The 24,422-nt window shown below is 35.4% G+C and overlaps 2 protein-coding genes across 2 annotated transcripts; one reads left to right on the plus strand and one right to left on the minus strand.

Moving 5' to 3' along the window:
• Window positions 1-4,546: 4,546 nt before the first annotated feature.
• LOC127265887 (zinc finger CCCH domain-containing protein 18-like) lies at window positions 4,547-9,159 on the minus strand. The gene is made up of 9 exons (XM_051295903.1): window positions 9,101-9,159; window positions 8,835-8,999; window positions 7,124-8,122; window positions 6,870-7,037; window positions 6,601-6,783; window positions 5,213-5,265; window positions 4,906-5,064; window positions 4,747-4,813; window positions 4,547-4,589 (listed from the first exon to the last, which is right to left on the minus strand). The coding sequence occupies exons 1-9, from the start codon at window positions 9,157-9,159 to the stop codon at window positions 4,547-4,549; spliced, it is 1,896 nt and encodes a 631-aa protein (XP_051151860.1).
• A 3,541-nt stretch (window positions 9,160-12,700) lies between these two features.
• LOC127265965 (vacuolar protein-sorting-associated protein 11 homolog) lies at window positions 12,701-17,467 on the plus strand. Its single transcript, XM_051296015.1, has 5 exons — window positions 12,701-13,165; window positions 13,529-13,708; window positions 13,835-14,161; window positions 14,246-16,003; window positions 16,743-17,467. Exons 1-5 carry the CDS (start codon window positions 12,953-12,955, stop codon window positions 17,127-17,129), a joined length of 2,865 nt encoding a protein of 954 aa, XP_051151972.1. The 5' UTR covers window positions 12,701-12,952; the 3' UTR covers window positions 17,130-17,467.
• Window positions 17,468-24,422: the final 6,955 nt, after the last annotated feature.

Raw genomic sequence — 24,422 nt, forward strand, 5'->3', positions numbered from 1 at the left:
CTACGAGACGGATCTACCAAACTTCAACTCTGACATCCAGCTCTATCTCACCAGACAATGCAACATCATCCCGGTCGAAACTAATTTCATATCTTCTCTGACTGGTAAGCCATCGTTCAAAAAGCTCTCATGCATTGTTGATTGCTTAGCAACAAATGAGTACATTGGTATAACTCTATTATGTTTATGCTATAATTTATTTACTTGTTCATATTTTTGCATTTATACCTAATATATGATACATATCATACAGATGTTATCGGTGTATTGATAGATGTTGCGGAACAAAGGCAAAGAAACAAGCGTCAACAATCAACCTCTTCGAACATTATAGGAGATCGTGTTCAAGAGATTGTAATCCTAACTGAGGAGTAGGCGTAGATTCAATTAGATTTATTTTGGTATCATTATATTTTTATCACCTTTTTCACATTAATGTATGTTTTCATCTTTAATCACAATTTATTTCTTCTAAAAGAATTTTTGTCAATAATTATGCCTAACAACTATATTTAGAAATAAATATACTAAATGTTTATCAGCATCCATTATTATTCGACTTCTTTTAATATTAGACTAAATTCACCGTATTCATAGTAACATATGTTCCTCACTTAGTTTTTCCCATTAATTTTCATACATAATAGATTGCTACCGGCATGACTGACCTTATGGAATGAATTGGTGGACGCTGAAGGAAAATACTTCATATCCATTGTAAAGGAAAGACCTATCATTGCTGCCCTCCACCTGAAAGCAACATCGTAATGCAGGTAGTTTATGCATCAATCTTATTTGACTCAATATATATAAATTATTGTCAATTCTTGTATCATAGTCCACCTAGTTATCATTTCATTTCATTTGATTCTATATTTGCATGTCTAGGTATTTCGTTATCTGCAATTTCCATGGCGAATTTTATTATTGATCCTCCATATCCTGAAGCTGACCATCTATTGAACTGGTAAGTTTTTTTTTTTATATTAAATCAACATTTTATATTTTTATATCGCAACACTACACTCCTATTGAAAATCAATTACAAATTTCATGTTAATTCAAAACACTTTACATCACAGGAAGATTAATAATAAAGTATGCATTGATGACCTTGTAATCCAAAAACCATACTTCAACACGGCCAAAGAAAGCCCGCTAGCTGTAGTAGCTCTCTCAACAATTATAATCATGTCACAATCTACCCGTGTGAGTTATTTATAATGTATATTTGTTTATGCACAAATAAAACATATGAAAGTAAACCAAAAATTGTTTGATATAGCAAAGTGAGTACAAAATCAAGGGATGTTTAGCAATTCAAGTGGATAAGAAAGTGCAACTCTACTACAATGCCTGCGATAAGTGTTACACATCAACACCCGCCCCAATAACACGGAAGTTTTTTTGTTTAAGGTGCAAATCTGTCCAATCGTCAGAGCAAAAGTAAAAAAGTCTATTTATTTTACTTTATACACATTGGAAATTTTATATATATATATATATAACAACACACATTTATAAATAGGTCAATTATGCGGTTACAGATTGTTGATCAGACATGATCGATTTCCTGCGTTACTTATGACAATATAGCGCAACAAATTCTTAACTTTGACTTTCTGGAGTCATACGAACTGGGACAACAGTTATACTTTAAATATTTCATCAAAGTAATATAGTGTCTCGTTATATATATTTTTTGCAATTCATAATGCAAATAGTATAACATTGTATCAATCGATGCTTTATCGTATTACGCAGGAAATCATTTCACTTTGCAATCTGTGCAATCAAGAACTTCTAAACCAATCATATCTCTTTCACATAAAGAAAAAGGCCGCCGCATTATCCCAAATAGAAACACATACCTACACACTTATGTCTGGTTCCAAAGAAAATAAAGGTACATTATATTATCATGAAAACAACTATGACTAATACATCACACGGTGTAATCATATACCACTCATTTTATATAACAAATAAAATTCATGTACAGATAAGGAAATTCTACCAAAGAAACATTGTCAAAGAACCACCCTACTGTACATCAACACACCGATCACGCCAAAAATGCAGGAGAAGGCAACCTGCACAACTGCTACCTTAGGATCATCTATTCTTGGTAAAAACGACAATATATCATCCCAACTATATAAAATAATAAACATAAGTCCAATTTCATAGTTTCAACTATACTTATACAACAAACATTATTTAGGTAAAGGAACTTGCTTCCATTGTTCAATGAGTTGGAATCTAGCAACGATGAAAAATCAAATGATCAAGCACCAACCATGAAGACTTCGGTCGCTCCACCAAAAGAATCCAAAAATAGTTGTTAAGGTTCTCTGCAACATCTTTTGTTTTGTACTACATCCAACTACTAAACTACCTACCTTTTTGTAATATTAGTATTGATGTGTACATACAAATAAATTTCAACATTTTGAATATCAATCGGCTACATATCTTTATCAAATTTCTTATTACTATAAATTCATAATTTTTATTGCGTTTTTGTTTTACAGATTATATTTCAAACAAATAATGTTTCACTACATTACATTATAGAATAGTCGCGTGGTATACTGCGCAAAAGCATGTTCTAGTATATATATATAAAGTAAACACACATGCATTTGATTACAATGTTATATATAAAATTTATATTTATTAAAAATATTAAGGTTCTATTTATTTTTTATTATACATTTCTTTATAGTTTTTAGAAAAATAAATTATTATTATTATTTTTAATAAATTATCACGTCTAAAGTGTCATTTAGATTAAACTAGATACAAACAAAAATGTTGGCGATATTTGAAATTTTCACCAATTTAAAATATCAAAGTTTATACAAATTGAATATAAGTTGAGAGTTTGTACTTTTTAAAAATTATAAACAAACTAAAATTTAACTGGTTAAGGCCTATTAATTTTATGAGTGTTATCTCAAATTCAAACTCGACTTATTAGACTAGTTGACAAACCAAGTTCAAATCAAGTTCAAGTTTTAACGAGTTAGATTTTGAGTAGCTCTAGTCATATTAATTTGTTGCCAATTTAAGAGTATTATTTTTATTAGTAATTTTATATAATTGTATGTCAATCTTAAAAATTATGGTTGTATCTAGAATGCAGATTAAGGCTAATGAATATTATGTTGACTAGTCTCGTAAGAGATGATAGAGTAGTGTGGGGTAAATATGTGACTGCGAGCGAGGTCCTAAGTTCAAATTTCCGATGCCTCCAAATCTACCTATCACAGATGGTTTACCTAATGTGACTTGACCTGTCGGTCCTAATTTACAGAGTATTAGGTTTCGGTACATAATATTATGTTGACTAGCTTTAATCGACACATAATAATAGTCATACTAAGGGTGTCAAAATTAAACTCAATCCGAAATATCGAACTTGTTCGACCTGAAAACTTTCAAGTTCAAGTGTTTCGAATTTGTAAAAAATTGAGTCAGACTAAGTCGAGTTTTGGTTTATATTAAAATTATTAATTATAAAAGTTAAAATGGTAAATAAATAATACATCTTTTATTGAATTTTTTAAGATAAATCTAAAAAACTGGTTTATATTAAAATTATTAATTATAAAAGTTAAAATGGTAAATAAATAATACATCTTTTATTGAATTTTTTTAGATAAATTTAAAATTTTTTAAATTTTCATGTTTGTTTTGTATTAGCTTCGTTTGGACTATGAGTGGCTTAAACAAATCAAATTGACTTAAACCTGATTCGAAAAGTTCTTATCATTTTCGAATCTGAAATATCGGATAGTGTTCAGGGTAACGGATCTTTTATTACATACATAGTTCAATCCAACACGAACACAGATTCGAAAATAAAAATTGACACCCCCTAAGTCATATAACACATGAAGTACATTATATAAATTCATAGCACATGATAAAATCCATACAACAAATACCACGCTTCATTTCAACACAATATGCATGTTGATATATCACAAATTGATAGTATAAACCAAAAACACGTAGTAGCAATTCCCATAGCACATAATGATTTAATTCAAATAATACGTTGAAAAGTAGCATTCATTTACTGACTAGATTTAATTAGCACGATGTTGATGGGCAACAATCATTCCTAAAATTTATATAGTATTTCACATTTTAAGGAAAATATAACACCTTAACTACTTAGAATACTTCAAAAAAAATTAAACTACAACAATAATAATTAAACACACACATATATATATATATATATACCACCATAGAAGTCCAGCATACCACCCAAAGTAGCAACAACATATCTCCCCTCCCCACCCCTCCCCTTCTTGTGCACACACAAGAATACAACAATCCACAAACTGCACATATGCAGAAACACAACAATCCAACAATCCAATCCCCACAGATACATACACATTATCTTGCCTCAGACAGCCAGACTGCAGATTCGGCTTAATCATTCCGTCTCCCAGTCTTGGCATAATTCGCAGAATGAAAAAAAAAAAAAAATCGGAAAAACTTACACAAGCGACTCCCAAGCAGCAGCTCAAATGGAAAATGGGCTCTCCGGGAGGTCTATGCCATTGAAACTGCAACACAAAAGGAACACATAAATTCGCATACGCATTCAGAAAATGCTGCTGCTATCTAGTTGATCAATCGATCGATGCAAATATCATGCTTGTCCAAAATGTGAATCAAAGTAAACATGTGAAGTTCGATTTGCATAATATAAAGTGTTTCTACCTCTGCAGTTCAGCGCTGTAGCCGGGATCGAACTGCGCTTCCCTGTTGCTGTAGCTGCTTGGCGTAGCTGCACAAGTTAAGAATCGAGAAAAATCCAGCTAGTTATATTTCAATTGGAGTGTAAGGAAATAGAATAAGTAATAATGGTGATATATATACAGAAAACATAGTAATCATCGATGTAAGGACCTTCCGGAAAGCCAGAGCTGCCCGAAGTCTGGCCAGCTGGGGGGCGACCCTGGCTCGATGAAGCACCAACGTGCTTCATCTTGTAGTCGCCCTGCAGTTCATGCTCCTTCCTGAGTGAACTGAGACTCACTACATACAACAGAGGAATGAATTGAACAAGTTAATCGGGTAGAGCAATGATTTAGTAAAAAATGAAAAAACCAAAAAAAAAAAAAAACATCGGAGCTAAAAATGAGTGTCGATAAAGTGAACATGAAGATCATAAGAGGTGCATTACAAGGAATGTACGGTTCGGCAGAAGCATGAAGCTGCACTTTCTGTTCCGGCTTTCTGCGCAGAAATAAATACGACAAGGAAAGACACACGTGAGAACATTACTTGTGATTTCTAGGAATTAAGAAAAGAGGTGACGTTCGAATGCAGACAAACAAATTTCCTTTTCACTCTGTTAGAGAAGCAACATTTTCAAGCTGGAAGATTAAAGAAATCAGTTGTAATTAAAGAGTTTCCAATAAGGACATTGCTTGTTCTTCATTAAATTATTCATTATCAGTAGAGGTGGTACAAGAACAAAAGCAAATCCTTCATCATAAGGAAGTTCGATCAAGCTTCTTATACATTTATATAAGCATGATCAAAATTCCTACAACATAATATTTGATGTTAAGGTTCTAATCTTGATGTAAAATATAACAAAGAAGCTCTCTGAGGTAACTAGAATACAGTTGACATGCCAACAGCCTAGTGGACTTTTTCGTCATGTCTGATGCCTAGCATTTAACAGGAAAAGAATAAAAGAGAGAAGTCATGCGAAAAAGCGACAAAACAAAAAAGTTCAACTAGCTTCAATGTTGCAAAATCTATGTTATGTGTAAGGCAATAAATAAACAAATGCAGCGAAAGGATCATTTATGTTTTGTCCTGAAATGGTCGTTTGGCAAGTGTGACGCAATCTTTTATACCTCTCAGGGAGCGACACTCGCTGGGAGGTATAAAGTCAACAAAAACAGCAAAAGTTCATGTAAGGCAATAAATAAACAAATGCAGCGAAAGAATCATTTATGTTTTGTCCTGAAATGGTCGTTTGGCAAGTGTGACGAAAGTCTTTTATACCTCTCAGGGAGCGTCACTCGCTGGGAGGTATAAAGTCAACAAAAACAGCAAAAGTTCAACTAGCTTCGATATTGCAAAATCCATGTTACGTGTAAGGCAATAAATAAACAAATGCAGCCAATGGATCATTTATGTTTTCCTCCTGAAAAGGTTGTTTGGCAAGTGTGACGAAAGTTTTTTATACCTCTCAGGGAGCGTGCACGTTGAGAGGTATAAAGTCGACAAAAACAAAAAAAGTTCAACTATCTCTGATATTGCAAAATCCATGTTGCATGTGAGGCAATAAACAAACAAATGCAGCCGATGCATCATTCATGTTTTTCTCCTGAAAAGGTCATTTGGCAAGTGTGACGAAATTTTTTTTATACCTCTCAGGGAGCTTTGCACGCTGAGAGGTATAAAGTCGAAAACAACAGCAAAAGTTCAACTAGCTTCAATATTGCAAAATCCATGTTGTGTGTCAGGCAATAAATAAACAAATGCAGCGAATCGATCATTTATGTTTTTGTCCTGAAAAGGTCGTTTGGCAAGTGCGACGAAAGCTTTTTATACCTCTCAGGGGGCGTCGCTCGCTTGTGCTGATATGGCTTGACCAGTACTTGTGCTCCACGTATAAGGTGAGGATTGGATTTTGACAGGACCAGAGCAGCTGTCTCCGGACATGCAAACGTGACAAATCCATACATCCTCTTCTCCTGGACAGGAATCCGAATTTCTTTGACAGGGCCGAAATGGCTGCGGTGAAACAAGAAGCTTGCGTCATAAAAAGAGACCGACAGTTAACATTTTTCAACTTGGTGACAGCATACAAGTTTCCATACCTGAAATAACTATGAACATCCTGCTCGGTAAAATCGCTTTGCGGGGGATACGTCAGATAAATCTGGTGGGAGCAAGCTCCGATTGGGTCCTGCTCTGTTGCTTCTTCAACAAATTTCAAGTACTTGGGAATGTCATCCTCCAAGATAATAGATTGCATGCCGTACGGCCTGTACAAATTTAACAAAGAACACAACCATCAGATTGTTATCTATGGAGGGTCACTGTAAAAAAGCTATAAATTTGCATATTGCACCTGTTGATCACACAAAAGCTCTTTGACATTTGAGCAAGAAAGTCGTTTGCGTCTCCAGTGAACCCTTGCGCCCGAGCTTCGGCTATATAAGGTTCCAGCTGAAGGACCTTCTCATACCTATCGAAGTATATAAATGGCAAAGACAAGATAGTAACAGGAATCCCTCTTCTAGATTTCAGAATGTCAATGAAATCTATCTCAAGCTGTCTAAGGTCTCCATGGGGCAAGTTAGGGTTGCTACTCAGCGCCTTTTCATCTATAGGGGTGTTCAGAACCATATAATAACCACTTTCGGTTCTAATGACATGCAAGTCTTTGCAGTCACCACCATACTCGCAATATCCACTTTGGAAGCTTTCACAAATCTTCAAGTCTATCTCAGGTGTGTCTGGACAGGAAGGAGATGCGGTTGGAGCCTTTTGATTGACAGTTTGATGTAAAGCAAGATCAGGATTGTAGCTCTGCGGAGGGCCATATGTACCAGCTAAATTGAGAGATCCTAACTGATCTTCCAAAGGAGGTAACTGAGGTTGCTTCAGAACACCGAATCCTGTGGCTGCCGGATTTACAGCTACTGGATTTACAAAGCCTGGTGTAGGAAAAAATGGAGCATTAGGCATTAATTGCTGGGCATGAGGGATTTGGGGAATCCACTGGGCATTGTTGGCTGGAAGAGGAGCCAGTGCAGGTAGACGGGATGAAGCAGGTACAAAAGGAGTGAAGTTAGTAGGAAGGTTTGAGGCAGGACGTGAGGGTTGTGAAGAGGAAGCATGAGATGAGGAAACTGACTTCAGGGCAATTCCAAGTTCATGCTTAAGCTGATCGATCAGGTTCTGGATCATAAAATCCGGACCAAAGGCCAGCCTAATCATTTCTAGTTCTCCTTGATCCTTGAACAGGAGATACCCCATGAGCTTGGAAACATTTTCAGGGTCGAATTTCTGAATTCTCTGAAACACAATCTTCGTGGATTCCGAGTATTCCATCTTTGAATTCAACCTAATCACCAAACAGAAAAACTATGCTGATCAGATACAGATGTAATAAAAGAATAGAACAAACCAACAACAATCTCATAGATTGTAATAATTAATTATATCTACCAAAGTAAAAAACTGAAATATGGTTGGGATCAAACAAAGTTACAAAAGAAGGATCATTGAAACAACTCAAGAAACACAACATGAAGAAACATGATGGAGTTTTAGCAGACTTCATTCACTATACTTCGTGTAGAGAAACATTTAGATCATAGGGAATTCATTACTTCCATAAAAATTTACTATTGCAGATCCCTGTCCCCAAATTTCCATCAAGCTTTTCCATTTTTATTTATATTAATATTTTTAAAATAATCCATTTCATCACAATCAAGCTTCACAAACAACAGAAAGCAAATTCTACACAATTCACCAAAACCAACAAAGGCACAAAAGAGAATCAATCATCCCACCACCGCACAAGGTGAAGCTCAAAAGCTTCTAAACCAAGGAAAAATCAACAACATGCAAAAAATCAAAGCACACACAAAATACTTCAATCTCGTCTGCATGAACTATTCACCGAAATGAAATCAAACGAACAACTACTATTACTTACTGAACAATTTCCAGAATTACTCAACCAAAACCTGCTGCAGATAGTAGCGACTTGGAGAAAAAGAGAAGCTAGACTCTTACTTCAGTCTGGACTCCGGTGGAACTGCAGGCACCCGTCTCTGAGTATGCGTGAGCATTTGGTGGGTATAAATGCGCGATTTCTCCGAAAACAGACAACATTGCTCACGATATCGGAGAGAAAACGGACACTGGAAATCCAATTGTCGTTTGCTCTAATTGCAACCCTATTTTCAGCCTTCGCCACGACTCCAATGCACCTATACATACAACATGCATACAAATTCACGCACCGATTGAAACCGTAAATCAATTTTCCGCTGCCATAAACAAAAAGAAATTATTGAAAAGAAAAAAGCACCTCTGAACCATGCGATCATCAATTTTGTTTTTTCTCGCTTCCGCATTCGCCCGATCCATCTCGTTGCTTCGGAGTAGATTTTTCGCAAGGGCATATTCATATGGAACTCGGAGTGTAATTCAAAAAATCTCCGTATTTATATTTATATGTATATAAATAATATTACGTATACTGCTGTGGCTATCCTCCGTAGGTCCATGGAGTCCAAAACCGGGTGTTGAAGTCCCAGGATCTTTTAAGTCTAGAGATGATGGCATAAGGAGACGGGAGTAGAAGACCAGCAGAACCGCACCTAAATGAGTTAGTTAGGGAAATGCAGAGAAGAAGAGACAAATCCCACCTCTTCCACCTTGACCTGGTGGGCCCCATAAATTAAATACATATATTAATAAGATGGGGCCCACCAAATGACATATCACACACCCGCATGGGTGTGTGTGTGTAGGTGTATTGATAGCTCGCATTTACATCGCCCATCATGTATTTTGTATCGTACCTCTTCTCTTCACTGCATGCATGCCATTTGTCAAAAAAATTAGTTGCATGATTTTATAAGAAAAATAAATAAATAAAATTTTTTGTCACAATAAAATATTATTTATAATAAATTAACGTTTTTGTTTCGATATATATATATATATATATGATTAATCTATTTTCGCATTATGTAGTATAAATTTTTTCTAACAACAACAAAAAAAAAATTCTATTTATTTTGTTATTATGTAATCGCTATATATTATAAATACTCTCAAATTACACTTATTAAATCAATATCGTTACATCAATATCTTAAATATATGGAAAGAAAATTACACACAAAAAATATCTATAAACGTATTTATTTAAGTTTCCATAAAAAATAATGGTTTGAGTAAACGGAAGAAGTATCACAAATTAATAATGTGTGTTTACTTATATGTAAACTTTGATAATTTTATTTCAAAATTATTTTACATTATTTATATATATATATATAAAAGAATTGGATGATTATATTTGAAAATATTCGATTTAATTCTTTTTATATAATATCATATTCAATGTTTATTTATATTCAATTTTAATATAATCAAAACAATTCTACAACATATGTTGGTGCGATTTTTATTTTGAATAGAAAATTTTTTAAATTAAAATAATAATTTGATGTGATAAATACGTAATGATGTTTTGTTTTGTATATAAAAATAAAAATTAATATAATATAATAAATAAAAAATAGATATTTGATTTGATATTTTTTTAATAACAATTTTGAATAAAATGTTTTTCATTTTTAATCTCTTTCTTCAATTTGCAAATTCACACTCTAATTCTCAACCTAGATCCTCTTTGTTATTTAATATCCAATTTTTAAGGAATTATTATTTAGCCTCAAAGGACCTTTCTGCAATTTTTAAAAAGATTCTTTTCACAAAATACATCCACTTTTCTTAGATGTGATCACACATTCTTCTCTTTTCGTCATAAACTTCTACTCAATACAACAATTGTGATTTCCTTAAGATCGTCTGTATTCTACCTCTTTTGCTACGAAATACTCCCTCCGTCCCGCATAATTTGTTCCTATTTTCTATTTTCGTCCGTCCCACATAACTTGTCCTTTCTATTTTTGAAAATATAATTATGCACTTTAATCGCATTTTAAATTTTATAAATTTTTTAATTTTAATTAAACTATTTACTTATCTTAATCTTAATCTATAATTATTTTTACTAATATACTTCTTAATTACTTACTAATTATACTTTACCTAAATTCCCGTGTCTACAGTAATACGCCCATATTATATGGGACGGAGGGAGTATTGTTTAAGAATCGCCAACTCGATGAAATCTATTTATACATCTAAAAACTATCAATTAAGAGCATATAAACATAAGTTTTCATAAAAAGATAACATCTACTATAGCAAAATATTCACATAATATATCTTATATCAATACTAAATGAAATCGACAGATATTGGTCGATTTGCGATCCTCGGTAATTACCCAACCAAATTTTTATCCTGATTTTGCGCAAACTTAAATGCACGATTTAGGAGTGATGATGAAATCATGATAGGTAGAAGGTGATTATGTGTGTTCGGTTGTTTTACTATTCATCTCATTTTTTCTCCCCAAAAACATCAAATCAAATACCTATTTTTTACTTTTTATATTATACTAAAAATAAATTTTACATTCAAAAAATCACATCAACACCTATTTATATCACATCATACAACTATTCAAATTCAAAATTTTTACTATTGAAATCTCAACTCAAAATCCAAATCCCAAAACAAACACACCCTTAAATGAAAAAAATATTGAATATATTTCATATTAGAGAAAATATTGAGACTTATCTAATTTATAAGGTGAAAATTACTCCATTTCATACAAATTGATTTTAAATTGGAATTTTAAAACTTTTTTTTTTTTTTTTAATGTGGTATTAGAATCGGGCTGTCCATATTGAGTATTGAGTTTGTTCTACTGTACTTAATACCAAATAGTTTAAATTTATAAGAACATCAGTTACAATTATCTTTTTCATTGTCTTTTTCATTACATTCTTAGTTTTATTATAACAAGATGTGTTACATCTGTTAGGAAATACAGTTAATATTAATTTATTACTTTTATTAAGAACTCGTTACTTTTATAAAAATAATAAATAAATAATTATTTAATTAATTATAACTTAAAATTTAAATTTTAAAATTTTAAATTATTAATATTTATCCGTAGAAATACAAATTCAAATTTATTTCAAAAGATCACCACTTACCTACATATTTTTTAATAAAATTTCTTATATATCCAATTTTAACATTGAAAATTTGTATATTCGATCTTTCTTCAACTAAGTCTTTAACAAAACTATCGAAAACAAAAAATTATTCGAACAATATATTAATCCGAGTTTATTTCAATCATTCAGATTTTTAAATGCCATTAATTTAAAAAATTTAAATATTTCATAATATAAAACTTATATAATATTATTATAGTTTATATAAATTAATATATTTAAAATAATATATAATATTACATAATAAATAGTATTATTTATATATTATTAGATAATAAAAATATATAAAAATAAATAATTATAATCAATTTTATAAAATTGTAAAGGTAATAGGTAAAAATAATGATACTATAACTAATATTCAAAAAAGTAATTTGAATAATGACGTACATATGATGTAGATGAAAAATATAAAAAGGTAATACAGTAGAAATATTTACTGCAACAAATGCTCTAACTCGAAAATACTTCTTAATAAAAAAAATAAATAAGTAGAGCAATGTTATTTATCTTAAATGATTTTTGTGAAATTAAAAATTGTCCGTTTATAAGAATAATTAACGGAATTTTGAAGAATATATTTATTTTAAATGATTTTTGTGAAATTAAAAATGGTCCGTTTATAAAAATAATTAACGAATTTTGAAGAATATATTTTTTATTTTTATATGAAATATCAAAAATTATTTAATTAATAAAAATAATAAAAATATTATATATTATTTTTTTTAAAAGAAAATTTATTATATATTTATTACAAAAATAACACACCAAAATGTATCACTGACAACAATTTTAATTTAGAAAAAAAAGATAATAATAATCCCCAAATCGAAGGGAGGCTTCGTCCCTTCTATAAAGTCGTTCCGACGTTTTCTGCTCGCCGGCGAGTCTCCGCCACCGTCACCACCAGCTCTACTTACATCTCCGTCATCCATCGTCTACGCCTAGATCCGCGTAGTATATGTATTCGACGAATCTTTTGTTGCAATTCGATTCTTCTTTGACGGGATTTATATTTCAGTGGATACAAACTATCAGGAGTGATGTATCAGTGGAGGAAATTCGATTTCTTCGAGGAGAAGAAATCGAAAATTCCGGAGGAGATAGAGGGCGAAATCCAGTGCTGTTCCAGCGGTAGAGGCAAGATCGTTCTTGGTACCCAAGACGGCGGGGTTTCGGTGCTTGATCGTGGCCTCCAGCTTCAATACTCCTTCGCTGCTCACTCCTCCTCCGTACTCTTCCTCCAGCAGCTCAAGGTATAGCTTCTCCTTGATATATGCATGCTGCGCTGAATGATTACGACGAATATGATCTTGGGGCTTATCCTGGTCAGCTTGGAAATTTGGGGGGAAAAGGATTAATAGCGTTGAATTTTTGTGTTTTTGTGTGTGTGTGTGTGTGTGTGTGTTTTTTTTTTTGAATTGGCGAATCCTAATTCACATTTGATTTGGCTCCTTGGATAGTTTTATGTGTGTTAATGTGCAACTAATGATAATCTGATAGATCGTTTTGCTGTAATTAGTCATGACATGAATGGCTTTATGATGAACAAAAAGAGGTTTATTTGGTATGTTCATAGCATTGTTTCTCATTCATATCCATGCTGGTGAATCAATCAGCAAAGAAACTTTTTAGTGACGGTTGGAGAGGATGAGCAAATGCCTCCACAGCAAGCTGCTATGTGTTTAAAGGTTTTCGATCTTGATAAAAAGCTGGAAGAGGGATCAAGTGCATCAACCCCAACCCCGGAGTGCGTTCAAATTTTGAGGATATTCACAAACCAATTTCCTGAAGCAAAGGTATTTGATTATTCTTAGCTTTAGCATTTAATAGTCATGTAATTGCACAACGATGCTGTTTGTTTCAATTGGTTTCGAACTAATTTGATTTGATTGCTTTTGGAAAATGTAATGATTGTTCTACAGATCACTTCTTTTTTAGTTTTCGAAGAAGCACCGCCAATTATATTTGTTGCCCTTGGTCTGGAGAATGGTTGTATTTATTGCATTCAAGGCGACATTGCCCGGGAGCGTATCAAGCGCTTCAAGCTTGAGGTTAATGCCAGTCAGTCTGGAAAAATGAATTCAGCAGTTTTGGGTCTTGGTTTCCGGGTGGATGGTCAAGGATTTCAACTTTTTTCTGTCACTCCAAGTTCTGTAAGCTTGTTCGATTTGCGGAGTCAAATACCTAAGAGGCAAACACTTGATGAGATTGGTTCAGAGACTGCTAGTGTAGCCATGAGTGACCACTCGGTACGTAGATTCTCTTTACACATGTCCTTGTAATTGTTAATGTTGTGTTTTTATGATGGTGTTGGATCTTTGTTTTTGGATCAGGAACTGATCATTGGTCGACCTGAAGCTGTCTATTTCTATGAGGTTGATGGTCGAGGCCCTTGTTGGGCCTTTGAGGGATTGAAAAAGCTTCTTGGCTGGTTTCGAGGTTACCTTTTATGTGTTTCTGCTGATCAAAGAACTGGGAAGAATACGTTCAACATTTATGACCTGAAGAACCGTTTAATAGCTCATAGTATAGCCGTTAAAGAAGTTTCTCACATGCTCAGTGAATGGGGTAATATAGTCCTCATAATGGCAGACAAGACTGTCCTTTTGGTTGTGGAGAAGGATATGGAAAGCAAGTTAGATATGCTTTTCAAGAAAAATCTATATACAGTGGCTATTAATATTGTCCAGAGCCAGAAAGCTGATGCTGCGGCCATTGCTGATGTTCTACGGAAATACGGCGATCATTTATACAGCAAGCAAGAGTATGATGAAGCGATGGCTCAGTATATCCATACCATTGGGCATCTGGAACCTTCATATGTCATACAGAAGTTTTTGGATGCACAGAGAATCTACAACTTAACAAATTACCTCGAAAATTTACATGAGAAGGGGCTTGCATCCAAAGATCACACCACTCTTTTGCTGAACTGTTACACGAAGCAAAAAGATGTAGAAAAGTTGAATTTGTTCATTAAAAATGAGGATGGGGTTGGGGAACTGAAATTCGATGTGGAAACTGCAATTAGGGTATGTAGAGCTGCCAATTACCATGAGCATGCAATGTATGTTGCCAAGAAGTCTGGGAGACACGAATTGCACTTGAAGATTTTGCTCGAGGACTTAGGTATGTATGATGAAGCACTACACTATATTAACGGTCTTGAGCCAAGTCAAGCTGGGGCAACTGTTAAAGAGTATGGGAAAATCCTTATAGAGCACAAGCCCAAGGAAACAATTCAAATACTGATGAGACTTTGTACTGAAGGAGAACAGTCCAGGAGAGGATCCTTTTTATCCATGCTACCGTCTCCTGTCGATTTTCTCAATATTTTTGTGCATCATCCACAGTGGCTTCTGGAGTTTCTCGAACAATACATTGAGAAAGTGAAGGATTCACCTGCTCAAGTCGAAATCAATAACACACTATTAGAGTTGTACCTCTCTCACAACCTAGAATTTCCTTCTCTTTCACAAACTGGAAACATTGAAAATGGTGGTGCTAGGACAGATAGATCATCCCATACTGCTGCATTGGCCAGACCAGAATCTAATGGAAAAGTAACTTCTGACGAAACAAATGAGGAGAAACATCGCCAGGAGAGACGTCGAAAGGGGCTACTCTTGCTTGAAGGTGCATGGCCTTCTGATCAGGAGCAGCCGTTGTACGATGTTGATCTTGCCATAATTTTGTGTGAAATGAACTCTTTTAATGAAGGGCTCTTGTTTTTGTACGAGAAGTTGAAGCTGTACAAGGATGTGATTGCTTGCTATATGCATGCACATGACCATGAGGGTTTAATTGCATGCTGCAAGAGACTTGGGGATTCGGGGAAAGGTGGGGACCCTACACTTTGGGCAGATCTATTGAAGTACTTTGGTGAACTCGGAGAAGATTGCTCCAAAGAAGTTAAAGAAGTTTTAACTTACATAGAGAGGGATGACATCTTGCCTCCAATTATAGTTCTTCAAATCTTGTCAAGAAATCCATGCCTTACACTTTCGGTAATTAAAGATTATATAGCCCGGAAGCTGGAACAGGAGTCAAAGCTGATCGAGTCGGATCGATTGGCTATTGAAAAGTATCAGGTTGTTGTTTATGCATCTCTATGTGTCATTATTCTCTTGGTTAATTCGTTTCTTACAATTGCCTAAGTTTTAGATAATATATGATGGTTGTTTCATTTATTGATGGTCTTACAGATGTCATGTCTAAGTGAATTATTTGTTCCCCCAAATTATACTTGTTAAGGTCATTACTTTTGTTTCAATTTCAAGATTAACGAACAACTCAGCAATAAGTTGTGGATGATTACATATAAGTGAGACTGCTGAGTCTTTCTAGGAAAGTCATTTTTTGTGTTTTTTTTTATTTTTGTTCTTGATTTGGTCCCGTGTCAGGAAAGGATCACTTACATGGACCAATATGTATTTGTAAATGATATGGTAGGGTTTAGGTCGACAAAATGCCTAGATGCATTGGTGATTGCATGTCGGTTTCACTAGTATTTCCTTGTAGGCTATATTCATACACGCTGCTTAAGTTGCTTCGACTCGTTGCCATAAAATCCTAACAGAACATTTTCTAATCCAAACTGGTTAGTTATGATTTTCCTTTACTTGCAGCATTTTTGTTTGTGTTCTTTGCTGTCGTGTTTTCTTAAGTTTCTTCAACTAATCCTGCCAAGTTTGTATAGCACATTCGGTTAATCCAACTGGAATTTTACTTGCAGCTTTATTTTCCTTATTCTATGTTGTTCCTTAAACTTCTGTACTAAGCATTTCTTAATTTGAACTGGGATGTAAACTTTTACAATTTCTGTTGCAGGAGGAAACGTCAAACATGAGAAAAGAAATCCAAGATCTTCGAACAAATGCAAGGATCTTCCAGCTTAGCAAGTGCACCGCCTGCACATTTACTCTCGACCTTCCTGCTGTCCACTTCATGTGCATGCATTCGTTCCACCAACGATGCCTTGGTGACAACGAAAAAGAATGCCCCGAGTGTGCACCCGATTACAGAGCAGTACTAGAAATGAAGAGAAATCTTGAGCAGAATTCCAAAAACCAAGACCACTTCTTCCAGAAAGTCAAGAATTCGAAAGATGGCTTCTCGGTAGTTGCTGAGTATTTCGGTAAGGGCATCATCAGCAAAACAAAGAAGCCTCCGGAAACTCAGACAACAACCAATGATTATTCCAGCGAAAACTTTTGACGATATCCCTCTCATTTGTCAAATATTTCTCTCTTGTGATGAACATACAACACAAATCCGGAGTCACTGCGAGCTCATTCTTGTTGAAGAGTTCTGTGGAAGGTTCGTCTCTACAGGTTCGTGATTTCTATCCGTGTGCTGTAGTTTTCCTTGCTTGATATCACGTGTTTATGTTTATGTGCTTTCATTATTTCTGTTTTCTTTTTGTTTCCGGTAGAATCATTCCAACTTTTTGATTATTTGCTTGGATTGTTTTGAGTGAACATGCAATGGTTTTCAATGCGGGTTGATCGATCCATCGACCTGTCTATTTATATGAACTCTGCATGAAATCCAAACTGCCTTTGAAGCAGAGTTCAAGATGCGAGAGCATATTTTGAACTGTGGCTGAATTCCATTTTGGTACATGTTTGAAAGGTTCGTTGTAGAACACCTAGAAGGTCAAGGTGTCTAATTTTGAATACTTGCTCTTGACTCGACTGGTTTGTTTTGTATTTTGATTTTGGCTGCGGTTAGAGTGCTTCGGATTGGTTTTTAATAAGCACATGAAATATAAATTGATAGTACACAACGATAGGGATAGCAAGTATATGAAATAAATTGAGCATATAAATTGACAATACATGATAATAGTCCACTCGATACATATTATGATTGGTTTCAGTTTGTGTTATATGAACTATTGTCGTGTATTGTCGGTACATACATCAAGTCTTGTAGGTGTATACTTAATGTATTGATTCGGATAATAAGCTCTAACCATTCCCATTTATTTTTGTTGTATGTTTTTATTGCAAATGGAGCTAGAAAAGTTGGGGAAAAACTAATGTTCGAAGGATTTGTAAAGATTTCTACTATTCATCCAATTTTTTCCCTCCAAAAATATCAAATCAAACCCCTATTATTTATTTTCTATATTATACTAAAAATCAATTTTACATTGAAAACATCACATCAACACCTATTTATATCACATCATATAACTATTCAAATTCAAAATTTTTACTATTCAAATCCTAACTCAAAATCCAAACCCCCAAACAAACACACCCTAAAAAGATATATATATATATATATACACACGGTTACTGTGTGCTTGAATTTTGAATTAGAATAATTGTATGATGTGATATAATTAAGTATTGATGTGATGTTTTGAATCTAAAATTGATTTTTAGTATAATATAAAAAATGGAAAATATGTGTTTGATTTGATATTTTTTTTAAAAAATTTTTGTAGGAATAATAGAAATTTTCCAAAATCCTCCAAACAAACACAAGTTAATCCAATGGTTGACGCCGGCTGTTGTCGGGTGGGTTGTCGGGTATAGATTTTGCCCCGGTCAGTAAATTTACTCGGGCTTGATCCATGATCGAGCTACACCAGCGAATTAGTTTGATCGGGCTTGACCCATCACCAAATATGCTAATAAATAAAGGGAAAATTTATTTTGATTTCATTGTGAAATCGTATTAATCATACGAGACAAACAAGACTTGGAGTCGCTAGTTTGAATTTATGATTTGACAGTTATAATTTCCTTCATACAATCAGGTTATTCTCTACGGGCTTGGTTTAGATATTTTGTTATATTCATCATACATAGACCAAGCTTTGCATAGGGTGTCTTTATTTTGTAAAATATGATTATAATATATGTATTATTTTAATGGATTATATAATCATATGATAAAATAATTCTATGTTTACTTTAATGAATTATTGTATAAGATTATAAATTTGATCTAAAATACCTTTAATTATATAATACAATTAATACTAAATTGACTATTAATAAAATAAAATAATTTTTTAACCACTAATACAATCTTTTATTATTTAATCCTATGTAAAGGAGGATGATTAATAATATTTAATCATGCTACTATTATTCGGGTTTTAGACTAATAATTGATAGTAAACATGTGATTAATACGCACCCATATAATTGTTATCGCTGAAAATTTGTCAATGACAACCGAAGAAATTGGGTTTTTCGAAATCGATATAAATTGGATCCCCACCCTACTCAAGAAAGCATCCTGCTAATCTCGCACGAAAATTAACGTCAAAGATTAATTAAATTACTAGGCTAAAGAAAAAATGCAAATAATAATAATAATAATAATAATAATAATAATAATAATAATGAACTTAGGATGTGATTTATAAATTCAAAATAACAAGATTTTTGGAACAATAATCGGAGAAATAAGATCTGAAAATAAATGATCGGGTGTGTTTGTTTGAGGGTTTGGATTTTGAGTTGGGATTTGAATAGTAAAAATTTTGAATTTGAATAGTTGTATGATGTGATATAAATAGGTGTTGATGTGATGTTTTGAATGTAAAATTGATTTTTAGTATAATATAAAAAATGAAAAATAGGTGTTTGATTTGATGTTTTTGGGGGGGAAAAAATGGGATGAATAGTAAAAATCCAAACAAATCCCTCAAACAAACACATCCGATGAATAAACCTATATTTTTTTTAGGTCGGTTCCTATCTCTCCCTTAATTCTTGCATTTTTCTTTTAGGAAAAAATTTTCTCACCTTCCTCGTTCTTTCTTTATCCGAACGGAGTCAGACACTCCCCTGAGCTAACCCACTCTCAAGTTGTATGGATCTCTTGGTGGGCCCCCGGTTTGGATTGATTTTAGGCTATTTCTTCTCTGGGGCCCGAACTCAAGCTACTGGATCTTTTGGCGGGCTTTCGGTTTGGATTGGTTCTGGGCTACCTCGTCTTCGGGTTAGGCCAACAGTGACCTTATAAGCCTAAGTTTATTCGGGGATAACAAATATCTCTAAAAAGTTATTTTGGACAAAAGTGACTTTTGTAATTCAAAATTATTTTTGTTGGATCGAGAATTTTTTTTTCAAACAAACATTACTGCGCGCGATCCCGAAGAAAGTTTGAAAGAAATCTTCAACTGACTTCACACGCTATTTCCGGTTCCTTGATCTTTTCTGGTAAGAGAAAACAAAAATCCATCCTCATACCTTTGGTGAAAGAACACTCAAAGTTCCCTAAACCTCTCTCAAATCCGCCGAACCCTAAGCCCTTCGATTCACCATCGTTAGCTCCAGTTTCTGATTCTCTTCTCCACAATCGACACCGTTGCTTATTGCTATTGCGATTGAGGTGTTCCTTCGTCAAAATCGCGTGCTGCTGAAGGTTCTTCCAAGATGCCACCCCGTTCGTCAGCCACTAGGATGATGAAAGAACGGCTCCCATCCGCGGCTCTACCGAAGCGTTTGCCAGCCGTCTCGTCTGGGCTTTCGAAAGTTGACGGCCATTGGGTCCTTAGCCCCTTCTCCGAAGATGATGATCTTGCTTTCGTCATTTTGACCGAGGTCTTCAGTCGAGGTAACATTTGTCTTTTTCAATCTTGGCTGAAGTTTTCACTCATTCCTTCTTTTTTAACGCGTTTGCTAAGTCCGGATGATCGGAGAACTTGGAGTTCTTGGGTAGATAGACTTGAACCCTGTTTTGGTGATATGTGGGAATCTTGGGGCATTAAGGATATGTTATTTTTTAGTAAAACGATCTTTTCCCAGACTAGTGATCTAGTGAAGGTCTTGCTTGGTTTTTGGAGTTTCTATATAAACGTCTTTGTCGTTCTGTTTGGTATTCTGACTTTAACCATAGTAGATGTGGCAGTTATTCTTGGCCTGCCTGTGGATAGGATTGAACCTTTTTTTTCCACTTTTTATAGATTCTTTAGCATTACCCTCAACATATGATAGCAACATTAAAATGTCCGATTTTTTACAAGCTAATTGCATTTCAGGTTTTCTCAGTCCGGAGGAAAATATTGTCCTTTTATTCTTTTGGTTTAACAGGTTCTTCGCCTGTTTTGCTTTGAAAGGTTTCTTTCGGAAAGCCGAGCCCGTCATCAATGCCCTCATTTCCGGTAGCTCTCTTGATCTAGCATCGTATTTTATGAGTTTTCTATACCATAGTATCAACGTCCTCACTAAATTAGCCAACTCGATTGCTCGTGACATCCAAGGTATCGGTCTCCTATGGTTTTTAAAGTTTTGGGCTCACCTATACTTTACCCATCTTGCCAATTCCACTTTAGATTTTTCCCGTATTCCTCGAGGAACTTGCATAGGTTTTGCATTATCTGCTTATCCTCTTCCGAGGGGAATGTACCTGGGCTCGTATCTAGGGGTGACAAAAATAAGCACGGCCCAAAAGCTCGGTCCGAGCACGGCACGAATGCCCGGTCCGAGCACGGTACGAAAAAAACTGTGCTTGGACATCCAAAATCAGGCCCGATAATTTTCAGGTTGTGCCTGGCCCGGCACGCTAATGAATAGGTCCGTGCCCGGGCTCATGAAGTTCGGGCCGTGCCTGGCCCGACACAATTTTTAAAATTAATATATAATTTTTAATATATATATATATTAATGTTTGAAATAAAGACAAAAATCATAACATGGTTTAATGGTAAAGGTCTTAGTTGGGAAGGACGAGTTTTGTTTCCCTCTTCAGAGCTGGATCTCTGGAGCTATCAATTCTCTCGGCAAGAAACCAATGGTGTTAACCTGAAAATCTTTTTCATGTAACGCCCGTTCCAGACCCTAGTCACTCGCGATGATATCTAAACTCGCAATTGACGTCTTATCATTTTCCAATGCCTCAATGATCGACTCGCCATCCGGGATAGACACCGTTGGTGCATCCGGATAAAGTTGTTGTCCACAGTTATCTCTGTCCTCTAGTACAATATGTTTTGGTCTCCATTCTCTTCGTCTTCTTCTCTGGGGTGGCAATTCCTCCACCTATGGTGTTTATTCGTTAATAATAAATTTCTCCTGCTCCTCTGAGGGCTGATCGTGTTGTTGTTCCTGTTCTGCAAGGCGTACAACTTGGATTTGACGCTGCCGTCTTCGCCACTGGGTTCTAGTCAATAGTAAAGTCCTCATCCTTCGGTTATCTACCCAGATCTCATCCTCCGATGGCCTCTCCGGTCATCGCATACTATGGGGAGTTATTATCATTTGGTCGGCTGAGGTCATTCACCATACTTCTTCATCCTTTTCGAAGCTAACATCAGCGATGGTATTATACGGCAAGAGGCGATCACACACCTAATCTCTCCGTCGGGACTTTATCGACCTTCCAAGCCGATCAAAGACACTTCTCTTTGGCGCGGTCTTCTTCTCCTACCAGGTCGGACGTCGATAGCATTAACTTGAGCTTAGGGGTGGGCACGGTTTGGGTATTTGAAAATATGCAGCTAGTTGATATCCGAACCGAACCAAACCGAACTGAACAAATATCTGAAATCGCGAACCATATCCGAACCGAAAATTTATGTTAATCGAAAATATTTGAACCGAACCAAAATTAATGTATATTAAAAAATAATTAAAATTCTAATTAAATAAAAATATTTGTAAATATTCCAAATATTTGAACCGAAACAAAATCGAAACCGAACCGAATATAATTATTAATATAAATTTTAAAATATAATAATATAAATATATAAATGTATTCGATTCGGTTAACCAAATTGAAAAAATATCAAAAATTGAAATCGAACTGAACCCAACAACTATCAAATATGCAGTATTTGTATTCGAATCGAATTTGCTCGGTTAATCAAAAATTCGATTCCGTTTAGTGTTTCGGCGATTCAGTTCGGTTCTTTTGCTCACCCCTAATTGAGCCTAGAATGGCTCCGTATCGATCTTCATCTCTGGCTTATCGGCCAGCCTTAAGTAGCCATCATTGATAACTTTCTGCACCATGTTCCTAAAAGCAATACAACTCTTGACTTAGTGTCCGTACAAGTCGTGCCACTTGCAACAGGATTTCCTGGCTAATTCCTCTTCGGATGGCATTTTATGGCTTTTTTTGAACCGGAGCTAATTAGTCTTTAACAAGAAATCAAATATCTGCTCAGTTTTAGATATATCGAAAGTATATTGTACCTTGAGATTAGTCTCATTCCTTCAAGGTACTTTGAGCGCTGGATAGGTATAAGATTTTCCTTGCGAGATCTTGGCCAGGAACATCTTCTCTGGCTCGTCCAGGTATTTTGGTTCGTTATCTTGGACTTGAATGCGGTGTGCCCCATTTCTAAATTTCTGATGTCTAGCTACCTGGGAGTCCTGGAGGAGTTATTATACTTTTACTGCCTTACCGGCGAGCTGGCAGAGATAATTGTAATTTTGGAGGGCCAACTTTTCTCAGAGCTGGTGAGTCATGTTATCAATGGCCATGTTGACCACTTGATTTTCGGGGATTCGGACTTGGTAACGCCCTTCCGCCCTACGAAACCTCTATAGGAATTGCTCCACCAATTCGTCATGTTTATGCTGTAGGTTGGTCAAATATGATACAGTCACCTCTGGCAGCGGACTATAAAAGCGCTTACGGAACGCTCTTTCGAGGTCCGCCCATGTATTGAACGAGTTTGGCAACAAAGATGCATACCACGTTAGTGCCGACCCTATAAAAGACATTGAAAAAACCTGGAGTTTGAACCACTCGTTGTTTCCAAACTCTCCTCCACATTGTGCCATGAAATGGCTGACATGCTTGATGGTAGACCGTGAATCGTCTTCCGAGAATGATGTGAACTCTGGAATACGGCAGTCCGGGAAAGAGGTGGTCAATGGAAACCTGATCCGGGAATAACCATTGATAATGCGGTCTGACAGGCAAATGGATGGGATCGCCATACAATCTTTGGATCACCTCCTCGATCGTTTGTTGGTTAGTGATAGGTTGCAGCGGGGGAGCGGCCTCGACATGTCCTCCCTACTACTGTCTCGGACCTGGCTTACCACAAGAGAAGGGCTGTTGATATCCTTGTGGGACATATGCCTGAGGAAAAGGATGTGCTCGATTCTCTTCGACTAGCCTCTTAGCAGCATTGCCACCGGAAGGGTTATATTCTTGAATTGGATTTGAGGGCCTTGATGTGGGAATCGATATCCCCATGGTTGTCCAGCCGATCCAACGAATGTGGTCTCCTGATATCCTGCCTGCCCCCCAGACGGTGGTGGCGCAGTCGAGATTGGTAAACTTGAACCCCATGCAACCGCCACAGCTGACGGAGCTGAACCCCATGGGCCTAGAGGAGGTTGAGCTGCCCCCAGTGTGCATTTGAGGGTGGGGCAGATGCCTCCCAAGTGATTCCGGGTGCTGGTGACACGAATAGAGGTGCCGAGGCCATTGTCAGCTATGCCCCCCAAGTGTCGGTGGTCCCTCATCCGACAGGGATATTCCATTGGCCTTTCATCTCTGCGGGTGATGTCGGCACACTTA

This window comes from Andrographis paniculata, unplaced genomic scaffold (assembly GCF_009805555.1).
Source record: "Andrographis paniculata isolate CXL003 unplaced genomic scaffold, ASM980555v1 Contig74END, whole genome shotgun sequence".
NCBI lineage: Eukaryota > Viridiplantae > Streptophyta > Magnoliopsida > Lamiales > Acanthaceae > Andrographis > Andrographis paniculata.